This window comes from Athene cunicularia (assembly GCF_003259725.1).
Source record: "Athene cunicularia isolate RWA chromosome 4 unlocalized genomic scaffold, athCun1 chr4_part2, whole genome shotgun sequence".
Lineage (NCBI taxonomy): Eukaryota > Metazoa > Chordata > Aves > Strigiformes > Strigidae > Athene > Athene cunicularia.
In genome coordinates this window covers 16,354,965-16,375,908 of record NW_020799099.1, presented here as the reverse complement: position 1 = coordinate 16,375,908, position 20,944 = coordinate 16,354,965, and the positions used below count along the sequence as shown (strand labels likewise).

The 20,944-nt window shown below is 37.3% G+C and overlaps 1 protein-coding gene across 1 annotated transcript; it reads left to right on the top strand.

Annotated features, from left to right (window-relative positions):
• The first annotated feature begins 774 nt into the window (after positions 1–774).
• On the top strand, positions 775–20,503 carry HADH (hydroxyacyl-CoA dehydrogenase). Its single transcript, XM_026847927.1, has 8 exons — positions 775–783; positions 3,269–3,397; positions 4,827–4,984; positions 9,790–9,916; positions 12,835–12,924; positions 14,403–14,475; positions 17,542–17,658; positions 18,686–20,503. Exons 1-8 carry the CDS (start codon positions 775–777, stop codon positions 18,802–18,804), a joined length of 822 nt encoding a protein of 273 aa, XP_026703728.1. The 3' UTR covers positions 18,805–20,503.
• Positions 20,504–20,944: the final 441 nt, after the last annotated feature.

Sequence of the window (20,944 nt, the reverse complement as noted above, 5' to 3'; positions counted from 1 at the left end):
TCAAAATTATCCTTCTACAAATAGTAGTTTGAGAATGTGGTTTTTGGTGATACCTATAATCAAATGCTCCATAGTGTGACAAACTAAAAATACTGATGCGAAGGTACAACCATGTCAACATCTGTACAAGATGCTGTTGGAAATTATAATATAGACCTAGCTTTCATGCCTTCCGAATGCACTGAAATTTTCACAGAATGCCATGAAAGTAGCTAAACTATAGCATAAAATAAAATATTTGTAGTTTTAAAAGTGTGGTGCCATCTTGGTAAACTCTAAGTACGGTGGTAACAGATTTGGTTTGTTTTTGTAAATGTACCCTTCTCCTCCCTTTTTTTTTTTTTTTTTAGCAGAGGAAGCATCTCAAATGCCTTACTGAAAAACGTGTGTTTATATAAAGTGGATGGCTATATCTGAATGCTGAAAATGTCTTTTATTTCTAAAAAGGACTTCAGACTTTGCTTCAGTGTAATCCTATTTTTAATAAAGTAGTTCCCAAGTAAGTGTTTGACAGCTTTACATAGTCATTTTTATGAGTTCCACTCGTTGACTAAGCTTGCGGTGTTTGGTGTTTTACATCTTACAAAGAAAGCTTTTGAGTGAGAAGATGTTACAAAATGTTTTGGAGGAGTGAAGGAGGTGGGGGAGTAAAGTGAAATGGGGAAAATACAGTGCCAGGCATGTTATGAGCAAATGATAAGAGTATGTTCATTCTCTCCATGCAGTTTTAAAAACAGTTTTCTCAGAATAAGAGGAGGAGAGACAAGAGTGAGGATGAGGAAGGTAAAAAGGGTGAATGAGTTACCACCAGGAGACACAGTCTGAGAAGCGGGGTGGGAAAGAAAACCACGGGCAGAGTCAAAATGTATATTTGTTGGACTCCTGGCATAGAGGAGTCAGAGAGTGGAGGGCAGAGAGGAAAGGGGTTGCCTGGGGTGGGGGGCAGAGAGCTGGGGCCTCTGGCCAAGAGGAACCCCAGGCAGAGACAGGAGATCCCCCAACATGGAAGGGAATGGCCGAGTGGGAGACAACTGAAGCGCCTGTGGGCAAGGAGTGGGTGTGAGCAACAGCTAGCTGTATGTGGAAATCTTGTCTTACACTTGGGAGTTGCAGGTTGTAGGTAACTTGGCAAGGCATATTTGTTCAGGGAATTTCATTAATTACCTGCTCAGGTGTCATTTGTATACACAAAGGGTCTCTGTTGAGGTAAAGCTGTTTCCAGCAGGCACTGCTCCTCAGTAATCTGCTGTCAGATGAGGGTGAGTGAGGAAAGGGGGAATTTTTTGCATTGTGCTTTTGGTACAAAGTGCAGAAATATAAGAATACTCCGCATCTTTGTTTGAAGAAAACAAGTTGCTTAATGTTTACCCCGATGCTGACTCAAGTAGAATATGCTGCAATTGCCATGTTGTCAGCTGTTGCTGACTTGAATTGCTGGTGGTTCTGGCAATAAAGGAATTAGATGAAAAATTATGGCGGTTTGCATCTGATATGGTTCAGCCATTAGTATTTATAAAGGAAGGATTTGATTTTAGGTATTTACTTAATTCACAGAAAGAGCCTGTTGCCCGATGTACCAGGGTAGTTCACAGACTTCACAAAGAGTAACTGGCGTATCTGGAGTTCCAGGCAGAAACTGACAGTGAGGTTGGAGTTAATAAATAGCAATTCTCTGTTTTAATGAATTATTGGGTTTCCTTCTCAGAACTGAAGATTTCTCACACTCCTGACAAATCAGTAGCAGGAGGAATACAGGGGCTTTTTATTTATTTTTTGCTAAGGAATTATGTAGTTGTTTATTAACTTGTCTGATAAAAACTGCACCTTGATACTAGAGCTTGAGGTTTCCACTGAAGGAACCATCGAAGAACAACTTTAAAGAAAGTTTTCTCATGTTTGAGAAGATGCACACTATGCAAAGGTTATAATTCTGTAGGGAAAATGAACTGATTTGCATATTCCATTATATTGCACGTTTTCAGAGAGCAGCTTGTCAAGAGAAACATGTCTGGTATTTGGCAGTGACAGGGGTTGCAATCTTCTACCACTGTTAAGGATCAAGGATTGTTTTGCTGACTATCTGCCTCTGATTTAGCAATCCAGAATTATCTCAAAGCAGAGATGATTATAAGACTAAGTGGAGTATCCTCTGTACCCTGTTAATAAAGGTTTTCCTTCCTTTTAGAACACTTAAGAATTGTCTCTTCTCTTTCCATGCTTTCTCATGTTGTCAGCAGAAGCTAACCTGCTAAAATATACAGCTGAAAGCCAGATGTTTATAATTTCTAATTCTGCCACGTGAAAAGCACTTCTGCATGAGAGAAAAGCACTGATTCCCCAGCACTCTTGGGGTTCGTTCTTAGTATTCTTAAGATCATTGGATAGTAGATTCTGAGCAAGCGCATGTTTGAATTGCAACAAGATGGTCTGACCGCTTGCCATTTTCCTTCTTTCCTGTCCATGTAAATATCTTAACAATGAGGTGTGAAAAGGGTGATGTTAATTTTTCTAGGATTTTTTGCCAACTGCTCAGTGATGGTGTAATCATAAATGGATAATCAGTGAAGCATCTCTTATAAATGTGCCTGGTATTGATTTTTCTTCTGAAGAGTGGAGGGTCTTGCTCTGGAACTGCAACAGATGAAGTTGGAGTGCAAGTCCAAGCTTGGTTTAAATGTTTTTTATGATTCAGTTTTTATGAAATGGCCATAGTGAAAATAAAACATCTCACTGCTACTACTCCCAGCTCCACTGTCACCTTCCTGTTGTTGTAGGGACATGCTTCTGGCCTAACCGCAGAGTTGTGTTACACTACGTCCCAGAAACACAGAGTTTGCCATCCCTTATGCCACCTGCTCATTCTGCCAGCATTCTAGTTTTGGTCTCCACAACCCTTTTTCCTTACAAGATCCAAGGATCACAGCTAAGCTACTTGCTCTTTCCAAGAGAGCTGTTCTCTAGCCAGAGCCACAGAATTCAGGTGCCTCCAGGCAGAGGTAGTGCTCTGCAGACAGCTTGGGGGAAAACTTGATTTCTTTTCCTTTTCCCTCAAGTTGTTTGAGACCTTTATCGCTCCTGTCCACCCCAGCTGTGTGCAGGTTTTTATGATTTTTCTAGAAAAGTGCGTAAGTCTTGATTGAATGTTCTTTATCCCTCTTTTGCCTAATTCATTGCCTAGTATATTGTCTGCCTCAACAGAAATCAGTATGGTTGGTTGTTGTATGATAATGATGTTGAATCTTTTTCTTTTTTTTTTTTTAACTTTCAGGTTGCAGCAGCCAGTGGTCATACTGTGGTGTTAGTAGACCAGTCAGATGAAATCCTTAAAAAGTCTACAAAAGGAATTGAAGAAAGTTTGAAGAGAGTGACAAAGAAGAAGTTTGCAGATAAGCCTGAGGTTGACATCTTTTTCTTTCTTTTCTAAGAAAACTTAGGAGAATAAAAACTACCATACTTAAGTTCTGATATTGTTTACAGTTATGCACGCTTTTTCCAGTGTCATGAAGAACTTGGATTTTCTTCTTTTGATTCGGGATGTCTGAAGATGGCTTGCCTTAATTTCTTTCTTTTGTAGACTTCAGCCTTGAGATAAAGATTTAAAACAACTTGGCAACCTTTTAAAACAGATGCTAAATGTGAAATGGGGCCAAAACATTCATCCTAACGTAATAGCAAGCTATCTTTGAGGGCTTACTTGAGAAGGAACCTATTTTGTCCAAAAGTGAAGAGTAATAAAATTGTCTTAATAAGGAGTAAGAGTTGTCTGTTTCTGCCCCTTCCCACCCCTGACTTGGGCACAGGATTACTGCAAAGGAAATGAAAGTGCATGTTTAACTACCCTGGAGTAACATGAATTAGATGTATAAGATGCTTGACATTCACTTTGCTGAGTAAGATTTACATACAGCCAGTCACTATGGAACAGTTGATGCATCTAAATGTGTATCCTAAGCTGTTTGTTGCTATGCTTGTTTCTCTAAATTCCACAGCAGATTCAATTCTTTTTTTGGTATGTATAAACATATATAACATATAGTGGTATTGATGATTACCAGCATGAATGATGCAGCAGACAAAGGAGATGAAAAAGGGCTTGTTTGCATGAGGAAGTACAGAAGAAAAATTATACTAATGCCAGGATAACCAAAGCATACATGCATAGTTATCAGGAGTCTTTTAATCCTAAAGAAAATTGTCCACATGATGCTTGTACTTTATATATGCCATTATATTCTGGTGTGCAGGTATGTTTTTACTTGTACTACACCTCCACTTGCTCTTCGTTCAAAGTCTTGCAGTTCTGTTTGATTTCTGTCCTCACAAACTATGTCAGTGATTGCGATTTACTACTCAGAGTATTTTTTTCCTCACATTTGCCCTGAAACTATAGTGAGTGTAGGCCACTTAATTTCCTGAAGTATTCATGAACTAGCACGTATCTGTTCATAGGAGTGAAACCAGATAAACACTGAATGAACGCAATGCAAAAGGTTTGAAACTGGGAAAGTTATTCTTTATGGTGAGCAAGTCTAGGTTGTCTCAGCAGCTGCTGATTGACCAACCAGTTGTTTGCCTCAGACTCTTATGCGGCAAATAGTCTTCCTAAAAGAATTAATTCAGAGGTCTCCTATTTGCTTCAAAGCAGATTTGATTGGCTCGGAAAATTTTGTCAGTGAAAGCATGGTATCTGTACATATTTTGAATTTTCTCACTGATTTGGAAATGTGGCAGACTGTCTGAATTTTTGAGGGCTTCAGAGCACATAAGGGGATTATCATGTAAAATAAATAATTGTAAATAGACATTGCAACTTGGAAATGTTTCAGGCTGGTGCTGAGTTCATCGAGAAGACCTTAAAGAACCTCACAACAAGCACGGATGCAGTAGCAGTGGTCCACAGCACGGATCTGGTGATAGAAGCCATTGTGGAGAACCAGGAAATTAAAAATGAACTCTTCAAGAGGCTGGATAAGTTTGCTCCTGAGTATGTATAATTTTCCTGTTACATTTTGAAACTTAGACCTTTGTATCTTCTGGTTTTATTCTTACACCACTAGTTTTGCATTTTCTTAGCTGTTTTTTTTAAAAAACAGGACTTTTTCTCCCTTGACTAACTCCAGATGTGGAGTTGTTACGGAATAGTTGTGCCAGGTGCCTATGTTACAAACACTTCCAGGTCTATTCACCAGGTTTATTTACTTGTTGCATTGCTTCATTTGATGTGCTTCTGGGTATGTTTAGTCGTAAAGTTTGTCCATCTACTCAGCAAGTTCAAGTCTAAATCCAAATGTAAATGCACAACAGTAGAATAAGCTTGTCCTGGTACATGTGAGGTATGGTTAATGTACATCTTCCCATATTTAAATAAGGCATTGTGATGATAAAATACTTGTTTTCAGCACACCAGGCATGAACAAGCTTTAAGAAGTCTCAGCCTCTTAGCCACAGGTCACAGTCAGCTCAACAGTGGCTTACATGAATGAAGTTTACTTTGTATTACAAGAGTTTGGAAATAGCTCATTGCTTGTTATTGTCTGGGAGGTAGAAGTGTTAATGATTTCTTAGCATGCACTTACTCGGTTACTTACAGTCCCTGGAATTTTCTTTGAACTATATTTGACAACTGTTGGAAGTTACTATTGAGTTGTATCCAAACCCAAAAATGCTGTTAAGATGAGTGTGCAGTCTCAGAAGCTTGATCCTTGTAATGGATGACTCAGGATCACAAGACCTTGACTGCTTGCAGGTTGAGATTTTAACTAGTACAGCTAAATCTGGGGGTATTGGCTAAGAGATATTCTAGACTGTCTAACTAAAGAACTAGACAAGCCATGGCTTGAATATAATGTCAAGGGAGAAAAGATATCATGCGTTGACTTCAGCCTGGGGAGATTTTCAGCCTATCTCATGGTCAGTAATAAAAATTACCTGGTACTTCTGGAAACAATAAATGATTACAAACAGTGGTGCACTGAGCACAGAGTAACTTGCCATTACCCTTAGTCTGACAGACTGAAGGAAGTAGCTGCCTTCGGCAAGTATCAGGGTACCTTGTCATGATTAGACTGTGCTTATTTTGTGAAAACAGACCATTGGTTACCTGAGTCTTTGTCCATATTCAGCAGAGAAAGCTAATGAGCAAATTAGAGTGTACTAAATGGCAAACTGTCTAGAACCAGTCAGCAAGGAAAAGTGAGCACAGGGACTTGGAGCTTTATTTAATAATTTGTGTATTTGGAACACCTGAGGCTATTTTTGAGAAGACTGAGCTGCCTCAAAACATCAAATTTTACATTACAGTGTTAAAAGATGCCGGGAATTGTTCAGATATGCTCCTTCATGTGTCAAAGGCTACAATTTTGCAGGGGTGGGAAAAATGGCATGAGACAGGAAGCCTTCCTTTTTAAGGTTAGAATTGGAAATTATGATAAACATACAGATATCTTACATGTAGGGTAAAGAAAAGGGAGGTGAATGGTGAAGAATATGGGTTGCAAGTGCAGAAGGTCTAGATTCAGAGAAAGAAAAGTAAAGTAAAAAAGTAAAGTAAAAAAAGTAAAACAGTGAAACTTAGTAGGCAGTGTTTAAAATATTAGCTATTAGACACAAATGGTAATTTGTAATTATGTGAGGAGTACAGAGTTGCAGCCTATGTGAGCAGCATGAGGAAATGCAAAAATGCCTAGTGAGTGTTTTTTCCGTGCGTTAGAAGGAAGTAGTAGGAACTGCAGTGGAAGGGAAAGCTTTCCCTGTCAGTGCAGGCATCCTACAGCCTTCACTAAGATTCAGCATTTCAAAATTTCTAAAACTGTTATATGGACTAACTGTTGCATCACCATAATGGGGGTGGTGGACTTGTCATTGTTTGGTAACGAAGGTGAGATTTCTATAAAGATAGCTTAGAGTCTCAGGCGAAGCTTTGCTTCTGTGGGGCTCTGGGCACTGCAAAATGTATGTTATATATAGGCAGAGATCCTGAAAGACCAGGCTTCTTGAGGAGGGAGGACTTGTCTTAATTCAAATCTCAGTACTTACTGCAGGGATAGCTGATAACTGACAGAAATGCAATGGGCTATGTATCACAGTTGCTCAGACAAGATGATGAATTTTGCCTTTGGAACATAAGCTGTGTGAAACCTTGCATTTTTCTTCTTTTGTACTGTATTCCCTGTCTCATGTGTTTCCTCGGCTGCAACAGCTACATGTTCATCTGCCATTTTTGCACGACAATGACCTCTGTAATGAAGATAAGCCTGGGTACAGCACAAATCCAAAGCATTGCATTAAAAAACTAAAACACAATCCCTCTTCCTTTTTTTCTGTAGAAGAACTATAATTCCTTTGAAAGTGGATCTATAAATGAAAGGGGGTGGGAAAGCTATTCTTTATCAAGAGAAGCTGTATTTGGGGTGGGGAGTGAATTTCTCTTTATAGGGAAGTTGTAATTAATCAGGAGAGTCTGGCAACCCCAGAGAACACTGGGAATTCAAGATAATACTCATCGGGGTAACTGTCCAGCTGAAATGGTGAATGCTGTTTCTTGGATGCCATCAGTCTGACAGCGTACTAGTTGATGTTCTTAAGAGTTTTGCAAAATTGCTTGTGTATGTTAAATTCTTCTCAGTGTTATGCTAATCATCCTAATATGGTAATTGTTACTGTGTTACATGGTCATCACCTTCAGAGCAGGTGATAATGCATTGCTGTCTGCTCTTCAGTTCTGTTTTCTTTTTCTTGAATTGAGTCAGTCTCACGTTTCTGATTTGAAAAGATCAGGCTAGGGTTTTTATAGAATATCCTCATGTTCTTTGTGGCTTTTAGGCATTTAAATGCTGCAGCACTTTTCCAAACAGGATCATAATGAACATGACAGAAAAATTTGGGGGTATCCACTTTAAGAGCTCTTGCCTACTTGCTTTCTGTTTATTTTTGGATGGTGGGAATGCATGTCAAAATCTCTTGATGTAGGATTTATCTTCAGGCATGGAAACTCAGATAGGAACTGGCTAATGGTTTTCAGCTGTTCACTCTGTTAGAATCAGTGTGTTACAAAACTGTTACAAGTGTTGTTCAGTGTTTACTGTGTAATGGAGCTGGACTGTAAGAGTCAGCTATATTGAAATAGGATGTGTTGGACTCTAGTTTTAATGTCTTCCCCTGACCCACTAGATGGCCCTAAGAGAATGCACAGTGATGCCTGGAAAAGCATCACTACTACTAAGGGTTTCCTCGTACTGTTGCTGTCAAAAGTCTTCCAACTCTGCTGTCATCTGGAATGTGTATTATGTAATTCTAATTCACAGTGGCATGCAAATTCTATTTTAAACTCAATTTAAATCAGTTAGTTAGTTAGAGCAGAAAATGTAAATAAACTGTCCCTGTACACAATACAAATTTAATGCTTTTTTATCCCCAAGCCTTTATGTTGTGTGAGGCTACAGTATTCATGTGCAGCAGTGATGCTGAGGTAAAATCTCTTACTTTAAGTGAACCCAGATACAAACCTACCAATGATTACATCTCACAAATCAGTGTGCTTAATTTTTATATGACTTTTTGAATGCTTTGTATACAGTGGCAGATTTTCAGTGAAGATAAGTGTCTTTTGGATGCATTGACCTTGCAAGGTCAAAAATATAAAATGTATAATACTCTTTTTAGTTCCCAACCTCAGAAAAATTTATAAGGCCCATTTTATGGTGGAGAGATAACAAAAAATGTGTGTAAGAAGGATAAATAGGAGTTTTCAGGATTTTTTGCTTCCTTCTCCATATCAATTCTCAAAAACTGAGAAAACATAAAAAATGGAAATCAGTGTGGAATTTTTTTATTCCCAAATGTTTTCTTTTAATGTCACTATAAGATATCCCTACAACCTGGACATACCTTTTCTGAAAGCTCTGTTGTGAAGCTCAGTTTTATCCTAGTGAAATGTAAGCAAAATACCAATTTAGATTAACATTTGATGAGTTCAGTAGGATAACTTTTTGAAAGGTCAGTAGAATACAGCCCAGAATGGAAGGCAGGGTTTTATCTTTAGTTTCTGATTTTTGTGGTTTGAAGAAAAAGCCATTTCTCTAAGTTTTCAGTGTGAGGTCGGTATTAGCAGGGCTGTTGAGATTCTGAGATATTTTAGGGAAAAAAAACCAATCCAGAGCATTATAAATTGCAATACTAAATCTGGTTTATGTCTGGAAAAGGACTTCATATATGTATTAAAATTCTTGTGATTTTGTGTGTCCTTTGCAGTGCCTATGCATGGCAGTTTATCTTTTCTGTCAGCTTTCTGTCAGTTTTTCTGTCAGCTCTTTGCTCTGGTGGTCGGCTTGTTCATCAGGTCTATCACTGATCATTATATAAAATAAAATAGATTCCAAATTTTTCTTAGGGCTCCAAAGTGCGTTTTTGACAAATGATTGGGTTTCCATAGATGTATAAGTGATTAACAATAAAAAAATACTGTTAGGTTTTCAGGATTGCTGAAGGAATTACCTGGAATAGATGTAGGGAATTAAAAATTTTTTACTTACAGAGTCTTTTTTTCTGTCACCTAATATAAGCATTCAGCATACTTACTTGCGAGTCAGAAACTCACACAGCCCTTCCAGTGGTTGTTTTATCATTGCTGTATGCACACCTCAGCAAAAGGACTGTGATAATCTGCAGGGATATTTTGTAGAATTCTGTGGATGACTAGCCAATGGATGTCTATTTATGTTTAGCACACCAATCTCCTACTGTCAGAAAAATAGCTGTCATTTATGCAATCCGTATGTTTCTGTTTTCCAGGCATACGATATTTGCAAGCAACACTTCTTCCTTGCAGATTACACAGTTGGCTAACTCAACCACCAGGCAGGACCGATTTGGTGGTCTCCATTTCTTCAATCCTGTGCCTATGATGAAGCTTGTGGAGGTAAGAGTCTTGTAACATCATCATAAGAACCACTGTAGCACAGCAATGCAATTGTCATCGCTGAGAATTCAGTTAGATGGAAGAGTAGGTCTCAGTTTGAAGCTCTGCTGATACAGAATAACCTACCTCTAGTGCTAAGAAGGTGGTCCAAGTCTCTGTTGAGAGGCAGGTTGAAGAGACAGAGGTAACTCCTTCAGTCTCGAGGCTCCGCCGTTCTCCACTGAACTGCCAACAGAGGTGCTGTTTATAGTGATAATTTTAGGCATGTGGGCAGGCTGATTAATAAGAACTACTGACAGCTTAAACAAAATCATCCAATGACTGACAGAGGAATTTTGATTGTTACCAGTGTAGAAATTGATAGAAGACAATATGAGGTGAAATCTTACTATCTTGTAACTTCTGAAACAAAGTCTGTCATTTTTGTTTCAGTGTTCTGGATGATTTGTCTGAAAGCATACAGTATCTCCCAGCCTTTAAGGAAGTGTAAAAAGAAGTTTTTACCTAATTCTTCAGACGTCTTTTCTAAACATACTCTCTTTGACTACATCATGCAATTTCTAATAATACTGCAGTGCAGAGCAGAATAAGAAATAATCTGATATAAGAGTTTATCTAAGCCTCCAAAGTAAAGGTCACATGGCAGAAAAAACCAACAGGTCTCTTCTTTTTCTCACATTTTGTCATTATGGCTGACTTTGATCAGCTCTAACTTATAAACTCTTGAGTAAGTGAAAATAAATTTTACATTTTGGTCACTGTGCCCCAAGGTTTCATGTACTTTATGCCCTTCAGTTCTGTAAATCTTTTCACTTTGTCTCGTGAACCGTTAGTTCTAGTATTGCTTTGGTGACAAGCACTTCATATACATTGTGCCTGCCTTTTGAACGCCCGAGATTCACTTTATTATATTTCTTGCTACCCATTCTTGTTACCCATTAAAATACATATTATGCATTTCTTACTCTGTGTCTTTGAATGTATCATTCTTTTCCTTCTCCATTTGAAATATTTGAACATTTTGGCTGAATTGAACAAATTTGATTCAGAATATAGTTGTCTGATGAGGGCTCAAACACTTGCAAATTCTCTCTCACTGACCTCTGTACCTATGTGGATTTTTATTTAGTTTAATGTTGCATCCTGTGTATTGTGACTAAATGCTCTGGGGAAATATAAGAAGGAAAGAGAGGAATTCTATAGGTGTTAGAGAGGAATTCTATAGGTGTTAGAGATAATGGAAATATTTAGCATTATTCCTTAGGCTAACGTAGGCTTTATTGATTTCTGTGCTAAGAACTACTTGTTGGCAGTCATTTATTTCTATGGATTCAATAAATGCCTTATCTCAAGCCTAAAACAAATCACAGTCTTTAGAAATCTAAACTAAGCCTCTGTGAGATTTGAAATAACACGGAAGATAAGTATCATCATTTGTAGAAGACACCAGAACAATCCCTGTCTGACTGCTGTGGACAATCTTTATAATTTGTAGGTTTTTTCATCTGACTTACGAATGTTCTACCCCAGAATCACTGCAGTTGATGAACAGTATTTGAAGAACTTTAAAACACAGAAGCTGCACTTTTAGTGACATAACCTTGAAAGGTGCCAATATTAGTAAATAAATACACTTTTTAAAGCTTTGCTTTTGTTTCAGATCTACATCTGTAAATCAGGATTGGCTTTGACAAACATTGTAGAACAACATTTTCTATGTAAAACGTGTTTCAGTTTGAAATAATAAGGGGAAAATCAAGAGCATCACCAAAACTATGAAAGATACTGCTGAAATTGCCAGTCATCTGTCATGGAAGCTGTTCTTCATGGGTCACAAATCTGCAGTGCCTTTGAGTCCTATCTGCTCTTTCCATAGATCGTTGATCTTATGCTCAGAAGCAGGTAGCTCTGAGGGAATTTCTTCAGTAATCCAAAAGGCTAGTGCTAATGTTTCAGAATTGGCATGTATATTAAAAACTCATTCTTGAAACTTGCAGTCTTATGTAAGTATCTCAGATATTTTTATCTAATATCGAAATAAAAGAACTCTTATTTTTTTCTGTTGAGAAACAAGCCTTTTCTTCAGTCCTAATAGTGAGGTTTTTTTCTGTTGGCCTTACATCAGTCATTAGGATGGCAGGAGATCTCTATGTGATGGTATGAACAAGGAGGCCAGCCTTAACTGTTTATATATAGCAGTTTTCAGTTACTGCACATGGAGGTCAGTTTCAACACAAATATCACAACCCCTTCAACTTCCTCAAGACTTTTTTTCTTCCTTTTTTCTTTTTTTCTGGGGGAGGGGCCTGGGGCGGGCTGGGTCTTTAATATATGACTTAATGCATCCCAGCACCAATGAAGTATACAGAATAATGCATGTGGTAAAAGACTCAGTTGTGAAGAAAATCAATGTGGAAATTTACTACTCAAAAGCTGAGGCTGTCACAAATTTGAAAGATAGATTTTACATTTTCTTTAGAATTAAATGTTTGTGTTGTGTTTACATTGGGCACAGGGTAGATGTTACAATCATTTATGTCAGGAACTATGTCTGTTAATGTAATTCTCTTTGAGTGATGCCATCATGTTTCCCAAGGCAACAGAGGCTATGTAGCTTTTAAAGTTGTTTTGTTATACTGTAAATGGTATTCCAAAGGGTGGTCCCTTCTATCATCCATACTGGCTGAGTGGGGACGTGTCTTAAAGAAACACTCAATTTCAAAAGTTGTATCTATCTTTAAAATAGATTTCTGTGTCTGTTACATATATATCCACGGAAATTGGTTTTTGCAAAACAAATGTTTTGCGAATTTCTGGAATAGTGTTCTGGTTTTCAGTTTAATCATTGCTGTACTGCGAAATGAGTGAGAGTCTGCTCATAAATGTGCTTACGCTCTCCCTACCTTCTCTCTGCCCAGGTCATCAAGACTCCAATGACCAGCCAAAAGACTTTTGAATCGCTTGTGGATTTCAGTAAAGCAGTAGGAAAGAGTCCTGTCAGTTGTAAGGTGAGTACATTTTGATTATACAGTGTTCAGAAGGTCTGTTCTTGAAAACTGTTAATTTTAAGGCGCTAGGTTTTAGTTGATGTAAGAGCACTTCAAGAATTTCCAGGCTGCTTTTTGTCCAGTTTCTCTTCACTATTGGGAGTATTTTGACAAAGAAAACACCCACATTTAACACAAATTCCTCAAAGTAGAGTGACTCTAGCAAAACTCACAAGTATCAGGGTTTAGAGTTTTTGGTTCTCCTGCAGAAGCCTGGACTGGAAAGCTTAAGCAGGAGCTCATCTTTAGTGATACTGGAGACAAGACCTCTTGTACTGTGAGGCAGCTGGATGAATCCTCCATGGTGTGTGCTTATTGCAAGTTTTTCTTAAGACTGCAGTAGCTAGACCCACATTAATCTTCATTGTTTGTTTTTTTTTTCTCTAGAGGAACACCCTACTTCCTAAGCGCACTTTTTCCAAATCCATTAAGTTGTGGTCTGGTTAGCTTTATACAAGCTATTGCCTTGAGTTTCACAGCCCCCAGGAGACTCTCGGTCATAAAAAGAAGGGCCTGCAATCTGGTAGTTACCAATATTTCAGTGTCTGGATGCTGGGCTCTAATTCTGGCTGTACTGCTGAATTGCTCTGTGGCCTTAGTTAACTTTTTTTTTTTGCTGTTTCTGTCATAGTTTTGCAGTATGTAATGTGCAGAATATATGATGAATTATTGTTATAAATTAGCTTGGGTAGAGGGTAATGTAATCTCCATGTCTGAACCTTTTTTCTTTCTTTTTTTAATTTCCTGTTCATAGAGGAAAAGTTGCTTGGAATTCTCTGGATTAAATATTGAGATAAAATGGGATGAACAATAAACATCTGAAACAGTAGTAGAATGCAAAACAATACTGTATTTGCAAAGCTCTTTCTCTTTTCTTTGTATTTTTGATTTTGGTTAAAGCTTGTGTAAAAGAAGTTCTTTATCAGTTTGTTATCTACTTCTGACAGCACATATCTTATCTTTTCATTGATAGCATTGTTGTTTGCTATTGAAGTGATCTTAACTTTCACAAGCATGGTTTACCAGTGAGCAATGGGGGAGAAGTAGACTATTTAGTCAGCAATGTTTCTAGTAGTGAACACATGAAAACAAATGTTAGGGAAGAACTGATCTTCTTATATCCTTCCAGAAATAGTATCATCAGAATTTTGATAAGGAAAAGACATTTGACAATTGGCCACATTAAATTGTTTTAAGATTGAGGTGGGCTTGTAGTAGTCTCATTGTTCTCAGTCATGATGAATATTTTTGTGCCATTCCTTGTTCGTGAAATTAATCTTCTGTGAGCAGATAAATCAGATGAAAAATACAGTTTAGAGAGTACCAGAAGTTGATGATTCAAGAAGTGTCTCCATACACTTGTTTAATTTGTCATGTAGCATTTGAGTGTAGTACTGGTAAAGAATGTTTATTTAGAATCCCTTTTTATGTTTCCGTAGGATACTCCAGGGTTTATTGTAAACCGTCTCTTGGTGCCATATATGATGGAAGCTGTTCGACTTTTTGAGAGAGGTACCTGTCGGGGTATTGACTTCAGGGAATGTTGACATGTAACACTGCTAAATGTTAAATCCCTTCAGAAAAGCCTTGGGATTCCCACGAAACTTTCAGTCCCTAAAGGCTTGAAGTGAATAGTGAACATCAAATATGAGCCAGTATGTGTAGTTCGAAAGATCTTGCCTTCAGTTTGAAATGTCAGCGTATGCAGAATCAGAAGGTACTAGTTACTTGTATGGGAAATTTCTGGTGGTGGAAAATGTTTCTGGTTTGGACATGACAAGGTGAGTGTAGTGCCATTGTAAAAACAGCCTCTGTTAACTCAGGAGCCTTCTTCTCTCCGTTCCAAGAGACGTTAATGAAAGGGATTGAAAGTCCCATAATGGGACCTTTAGCAAACTGAATTCCCTTAAATTTGGGTTGTGAAATAAATCACCAATTTTCAGGTGAGGCTAGTATAATACTCACTATCTCAGTACAGTGTTGGTATACAAGTGATTTGGGCTCAACTATTGTCTCATAAAACCTCCTGTTCATCTTCTGTGTCCTTTTTTAGACATAGGTTCTTCATGAACTCCCATCTCGCTGCTGGTTTCTCTTATGTCAATACTGAGGGTGGGTAGAAATAATCATAATCCCCAAAGAACTACTAAATTTTTCAAAGCATTGATAATTGTTTTGAGAAGGAAATGAACCAATAATGTAGTGGATAAAGAGGAAATTATGGAGTATAATTGCTTTTATTTCAAGTGCTTTGCTCATAGCTCTGTGCTACTAAGAATGTCATTTGAAACATTTTGATTTTGAAATCACTGCTTTCTTACAGATGAAAGTACTACATTATCAGGATTCCACCAAATATGCTTTAAATATTAAAAGTCTCTCGTATAGCACATGGAAGGGATGGTTTGATCTCCAGAAAAAAAAAAAAAAAAAACAACACTACTTGTTTATCCATCAACAGATGTACCTAATTACATCTCAAAGGGAGAAAAGAGGAAATTTAGTGACTTGAAAGGCAAAGGCATCGCTGTGAGGGAGCATTATTCTCTTAGAATAAGTCACAATTTCAAATAAAGTGTATGGGTGTTCCAGTGTGTGTAAAAGAGGTGCTTTTGTTAAGTGGCATGTATCATTACGCATATTTCAGGAGACAGTAAAACTTTTAATTAAATCTAGAAGAAAAGTCACTCACAGAGATTGTATGTTAAAGTTGACTGTTTTCTGCCTAAGCAAAACTATTTTGATTTAATCTTTATTCTGTTTGTATTTTGTACAACAGTATGATATTTCCCAACTTGTTAAAGTTCATTTATGAATTTTTAACTCTAATGAAATCTACTTAAAAAGCTGGTTAATGTTTTGAAAAGCCTCATGGTTGTCTTCTAGTTCATATTTTCCAGTGAATCGTGTTAAATTTTTATGATATCCTTTGCGCTAATTTTCAGAGTAGACAGTTGAACGAGATTGTCATCCATATTAGTATGAAATTGGGTCTCTTTCCTGTCAACCCCAAGCACTGAAATACCATTTTATTGGGTCAGTCCTTGCGTCTTTGATTACACAAAATCCTCCTGGGTTAAATATGCGCTTTTGCGTAGGCAAAATACCTTTAGTATATTAACAGTGATTTAAACAGGGAACATGTTATAAATGTTAATGTATGGTAGTTTGTACTGCCCTGTTCTTAGTGGAAAACCAAAAAAGCAGTCAGTCAAGTTTCTATGAAAGCCTGCTTTATGCTAGGAGACTAGTATGGACTAGAAGTACAATCCTTGTTTGCCCTGGTAATATTTTTAATTGTATTGTAACACAACTGTATATTGTCAGGTGGCCAAGTCCCAAGTTTAACAAACAAAGTGGGACAAATCTGTTGATAAAAGAAGTATGTGCATCTCCATCAACTTCAGATGAGTTGAGGATTTACGTGTGTTTGAGTTTGGGGAACTGAAATTATGTTAGAAAAGGTTACATTTCCCTTTAAATAAAATGTGATTTTTAAAAAAACTTGTCAGCTTTAAAGAGTAAAAGGAGATACATAAAAATTATTACTTCATGCAGAACTTTCAGTGAAGTTGTTGCCTTTACAAGAGATTTTGAAAATTTATTTCTAGGATTCTCTGATCTTAGGTGTATAAATTGCATAGGCTCTGTCTGCCAAGCTTTTGGACACCCTGAATGCCTGCATGCATCGAGCATGGAGGTTACTTAACAAGTACCTCTGGGGTTTGTTTAACTTCCCTTTTTATAGGATCTGCAAAGGAGTGCACTGCCTTTATCAAAATATGTATTAGAAGTAAGCAGTAGACGTGCATCTGCTTTCATTCCAGTATAAAATATTCATTCCCAGCAAAAGAATGAGGTGAATATTAACTGTGAGAATCTGGCAGTGCAGGATTTGTATTTTTATAGGCACAGACTGAAGTAGAAGTAATTAATTTCTGATGTTTTTAATTTTTTTTAAACATAATTTTGGAATACACAAATCACGCCACACCTGCACAGTCTCTTTGGGTCACTCCTATCTTCCATCTCTCATCTGATGAATACCCTCTGGTGACAGTTGCTGTAACTAAGCATGTTACTCAGCTGCTCCTGCTTCCTTCCCCATGCCTGCCTTGTCCATCAGCTGGTTATCACTTGCCTTCTGGCCATTATAGAGTAAGGGTAGCTCTGTCTTGTGCATCATTCAGAAGCTGTTGCTGATCTCATGAAGCTGAAATTGAGATCTTTTCTTACTTAACACTGTTCAGCTGCCTCTAAAAGAAGCTTTTGATTCTTCATAGTGACCAGTTCTTCCTCTAGTCTTGCTGATAGGTTGAGCACAGCAGCTGGAAATGCAAGAGGAAGCTAGAAAACTGGGAAGCAGGCCTGCAGGGCTTTTTTTTTTTTTTTTTTAAGACATTCTGCTTAATACTCCAGCCTGTGTATGCTGACTCCAGTTTTTGTGGTTCTGAAACATTCAGAGATTTCTATGAAGAGCTGCACCAGGGTGAAATAACACACTGTTAATTATTTATAAGTGGTGCCAAGTAGATGCAGAATCTTCTCTGTTCATCAAACTGTCAATCTTTTCTCTAGGAGATGCATCAAAGGAAGATATTGATGTTGCTATGAAGCTTGGGGCTGGCTATCCCATGGGTCCGTTTGAACTGCTGGACTATGTTGGGTTGGATACCAGTAAATACATTATAGATGGTACTGCATGGTTATTTTCTTCTGGTTTTCCCCTTTTTAGCTATATTGTAGGTGAATGTTGTAATGAAAATCTAACTCTTAATTAGTTTAAACTGAATGTTTATGGAATAGCCTTTTAACTGATGAGGAGAAGGGAATGAGAATTCATCTCAGAATGCTGTGTGAATACAGCATTTGTACTGTATGCCTGTATCCTGTGTACATGGGGACACAACAGTGGTGGATTTGCTGACTTCATCAAGATCCAGTGGAAAATAATAATAATATTAATAGATCTTTATATAGCTAGAAAGAATTGGTAGAAAGAGAGACACATACTGGAGGTAAGAAATGGATGAAAAGCAACAAATGTTGAGGCTTTCTATCCTTTTTCTGCCAGCCATGTTTTCATTGTCAATTAATAGGAAACCCAGTAAATACCGTAAAAGATGCAAGTATACCATCTCCCTTTCACTACAGTTAAGTGGATGAATGTCAGTACAGTAACAAAAGAAGATATAATTGGTGACAGCTTGTGGATGGTGGTTGTATTATATTGAGTGAGCAGCTTAAATATTCTCAGAGGCAAAATGTCACTTTCAAAATGACATCTTCAGTAAAACCTCTTGCTTTAAGCTAGTACTATGGAGCAGTGTTATATTGTTCTGACTGTCTTTTGCAGGTAGAAATTCAACTTGGAATTTCTTTCCACTTGAATTTCTTTTTGGCATAGCCTTTGTTTTATTTCCTTGTACTTAAGTATATTCTAAAAGTTCTTTTTTTAAAAAATATTAAAAATCCTCAGTCATGGAGATTATAAGGTGTTCAGGGTAGACTACACCTAAAGACTAATTGCTACATTTGCTCATAATCATCAATACTGATCTGTGCTTTATAAAGCTGGATTGAAGGGTCTCAGAGAGTCTAGAGTAAGTTCCAGGCCTCCTTCAGTTTCCTGACCTCTGAATATTTTTCTGAGGAGATGCAGATCTTTATTATCTTTGCATATAAACACAACTGTTAGTAATTGATCTAATTCTTCCACCAGGATGGCATTCATTAGAGCCGAACAATCCTCTTTTTGCACCCAGCCCGCTCCTGAATAAACTGGTAGAAGAAAAGAAGCTGGGTAAGAAGACTGGCGAAGGATTTTACAAATACAAATGAACTCCAGATCTCGAGAGGTGTTAAACTATCTGTGTATGCTATTCAGCATTGTCATATTACAGGTGAATTCTGTTTAAACCTTCCCAAAGATGGCACAAGCTGCATTTAGAACATGACCCACCTCTGAACTGAGTGATTGCACTTGTTAACTATTTCTCTGGTGAATGCTTGATTTGGTAGATTATTTTTTTCTGGTAATTCTTAAAAGCTTTATAGGTACAGTGCCTTCAAACAAATGTTGATTTTTTTTTTCAGGTGAAAAAAAGAATGGCAAGTGAATTTATGTATTTGAAACATTATTATATTAACAGGATAAATACTAAAAATAACCGCACTTTCTTAAAAATAAAATTTTCAACAATTCTGTATTGAATGTCATGGCTTGCAGTTGATGTACTTGGTTGTAGTCCACTGGGTGGCAGTCTCTTTTCACTCTGGCAAATGTACAGAAGGAAAGGCAGCAAGTGGTTTTGCTATGATTTTTCTTAAGCATAGTGCTAATCTCTAAGTGTAAATTACAGTGCCTTGAAGAACGATTTTTTGAAGAAGAATAAAAATCCTGTAATGGCAGGTTGTCACCTGGACAAAAAAGTTCCCAATACAGCATTTAAAAGCATAACTTGTGATTTGTGTTGGGATTTTCTGGCATTTTCAATTACTGGTTGAGGGCCGCCTTCTGCTAGGTGCTGTAGAAACATAAGAAGAGGTAGTTTCTATTCTGAAGGGCCTAATACCTCTATTTTTTTTTATTTTTTTTTTTTAACTAAGATAGGAAGCTGCTAAAGTTTTAAGTATGCTTTCTAGAATCCTGTAAAGTGGCTTTATTTACTGGCTATTTATTTTAAGTTTCATTTTTACACGGTACGCTACTACTGTAGTTGAGTACTTCAGGGGATTGAAATTGAAGTCTGTGCTGTGTAAATGAATCGGTGTGTGAGGCACCTTCTGTTTTGCAACTTTATTTTCTTGGGTCTTAGAGCCTGGGTTTGTTCATGGCAGGAGGACTGCAAATCCTGCCTTTTCTCCAAATACTACAGAGCAAGAGGTTATGAGGGTTGGAGTTCCAGCTCAACTGAGTAGTAGCCTTCTGATTATACATATTTTTTAATTAAAGAAATGATGAATAATTATTTCATTCTGAGTTGCCTCTTCCTCCCCCAACATCTAATTCAGATTGCATATAAAGAAACTGAGGCTGACTTAATTTCCTTGCACACTATCACACAAGAAATCTCTGAGCAGAGAATAAAAATTGTTGGTTTATTGGATCCTGGTTCCTAATTACATATCTTCTGATTTTGAGTTGCTTGCCTTGAAAGAAGAGTGTTAAAGAAATGGTACTGTAGACGATCTCCTTCCTTTACTAATATATTGTTAAATTGAATTATTTTTCCTAAAATACAGTCCACTTCTTGCATCAGAAGTCTGTTTCATTTGAAGGTTCTTGGTGCCTGTAATTCAGTTTAGTGACTTTTAAGTGCTGCAGGGTGAAGTTAGCTTCAGAAATACTGTTTTCAGTAGCAATTAAAAATGGGAATGTGTATTTGCTCTTGTGTCTTAAAAAATGCTGTTTGTTTTTTACAAAAACATTTAGGCAGAATTAACTTGATGCTGCTCCCTTTACTTGGAAGATCATCTTTGTTTTCAATTTGGAAATGCTTAGGTTTGTAGCAAGTCATAGACTATTTAATATTAAATATGAAAAATATTTTTCCCTATTAAATGTGATATTTTAGAAAAACAAACTTTCTCTAAAATGGTATTTTCCTTTCAGGAGCTCTAACAGGTACAGTATGTATACATGTAATACATACAAGAAACCTGAAACAGGCATTTGTAAATTTGGCTTGCTATTTCAGAAGAAACTTCTTTTTCTCAGTAGCAAATAGGCCATGTGGAGGTACTTTACTGGTGGGTAGGGTTGGTTTATTTTATCAGCATGAGGAGTGCTGTGCTAGAAGGAGCAGAGATGAGGTAAAGGGCCAAAACTTAAAATACTCTCCTTTAAGTCTAGATCAGAATGCATAGTTATAGTTGAATGACTGAAGCCATTAAACCAAGCTAAGCATTTTCTTTTGCTCCTCAGTGGGGAGGCATGGAGGATGTAGAAGTCCCTCCCTGGGTTCAAGATCATGATGAA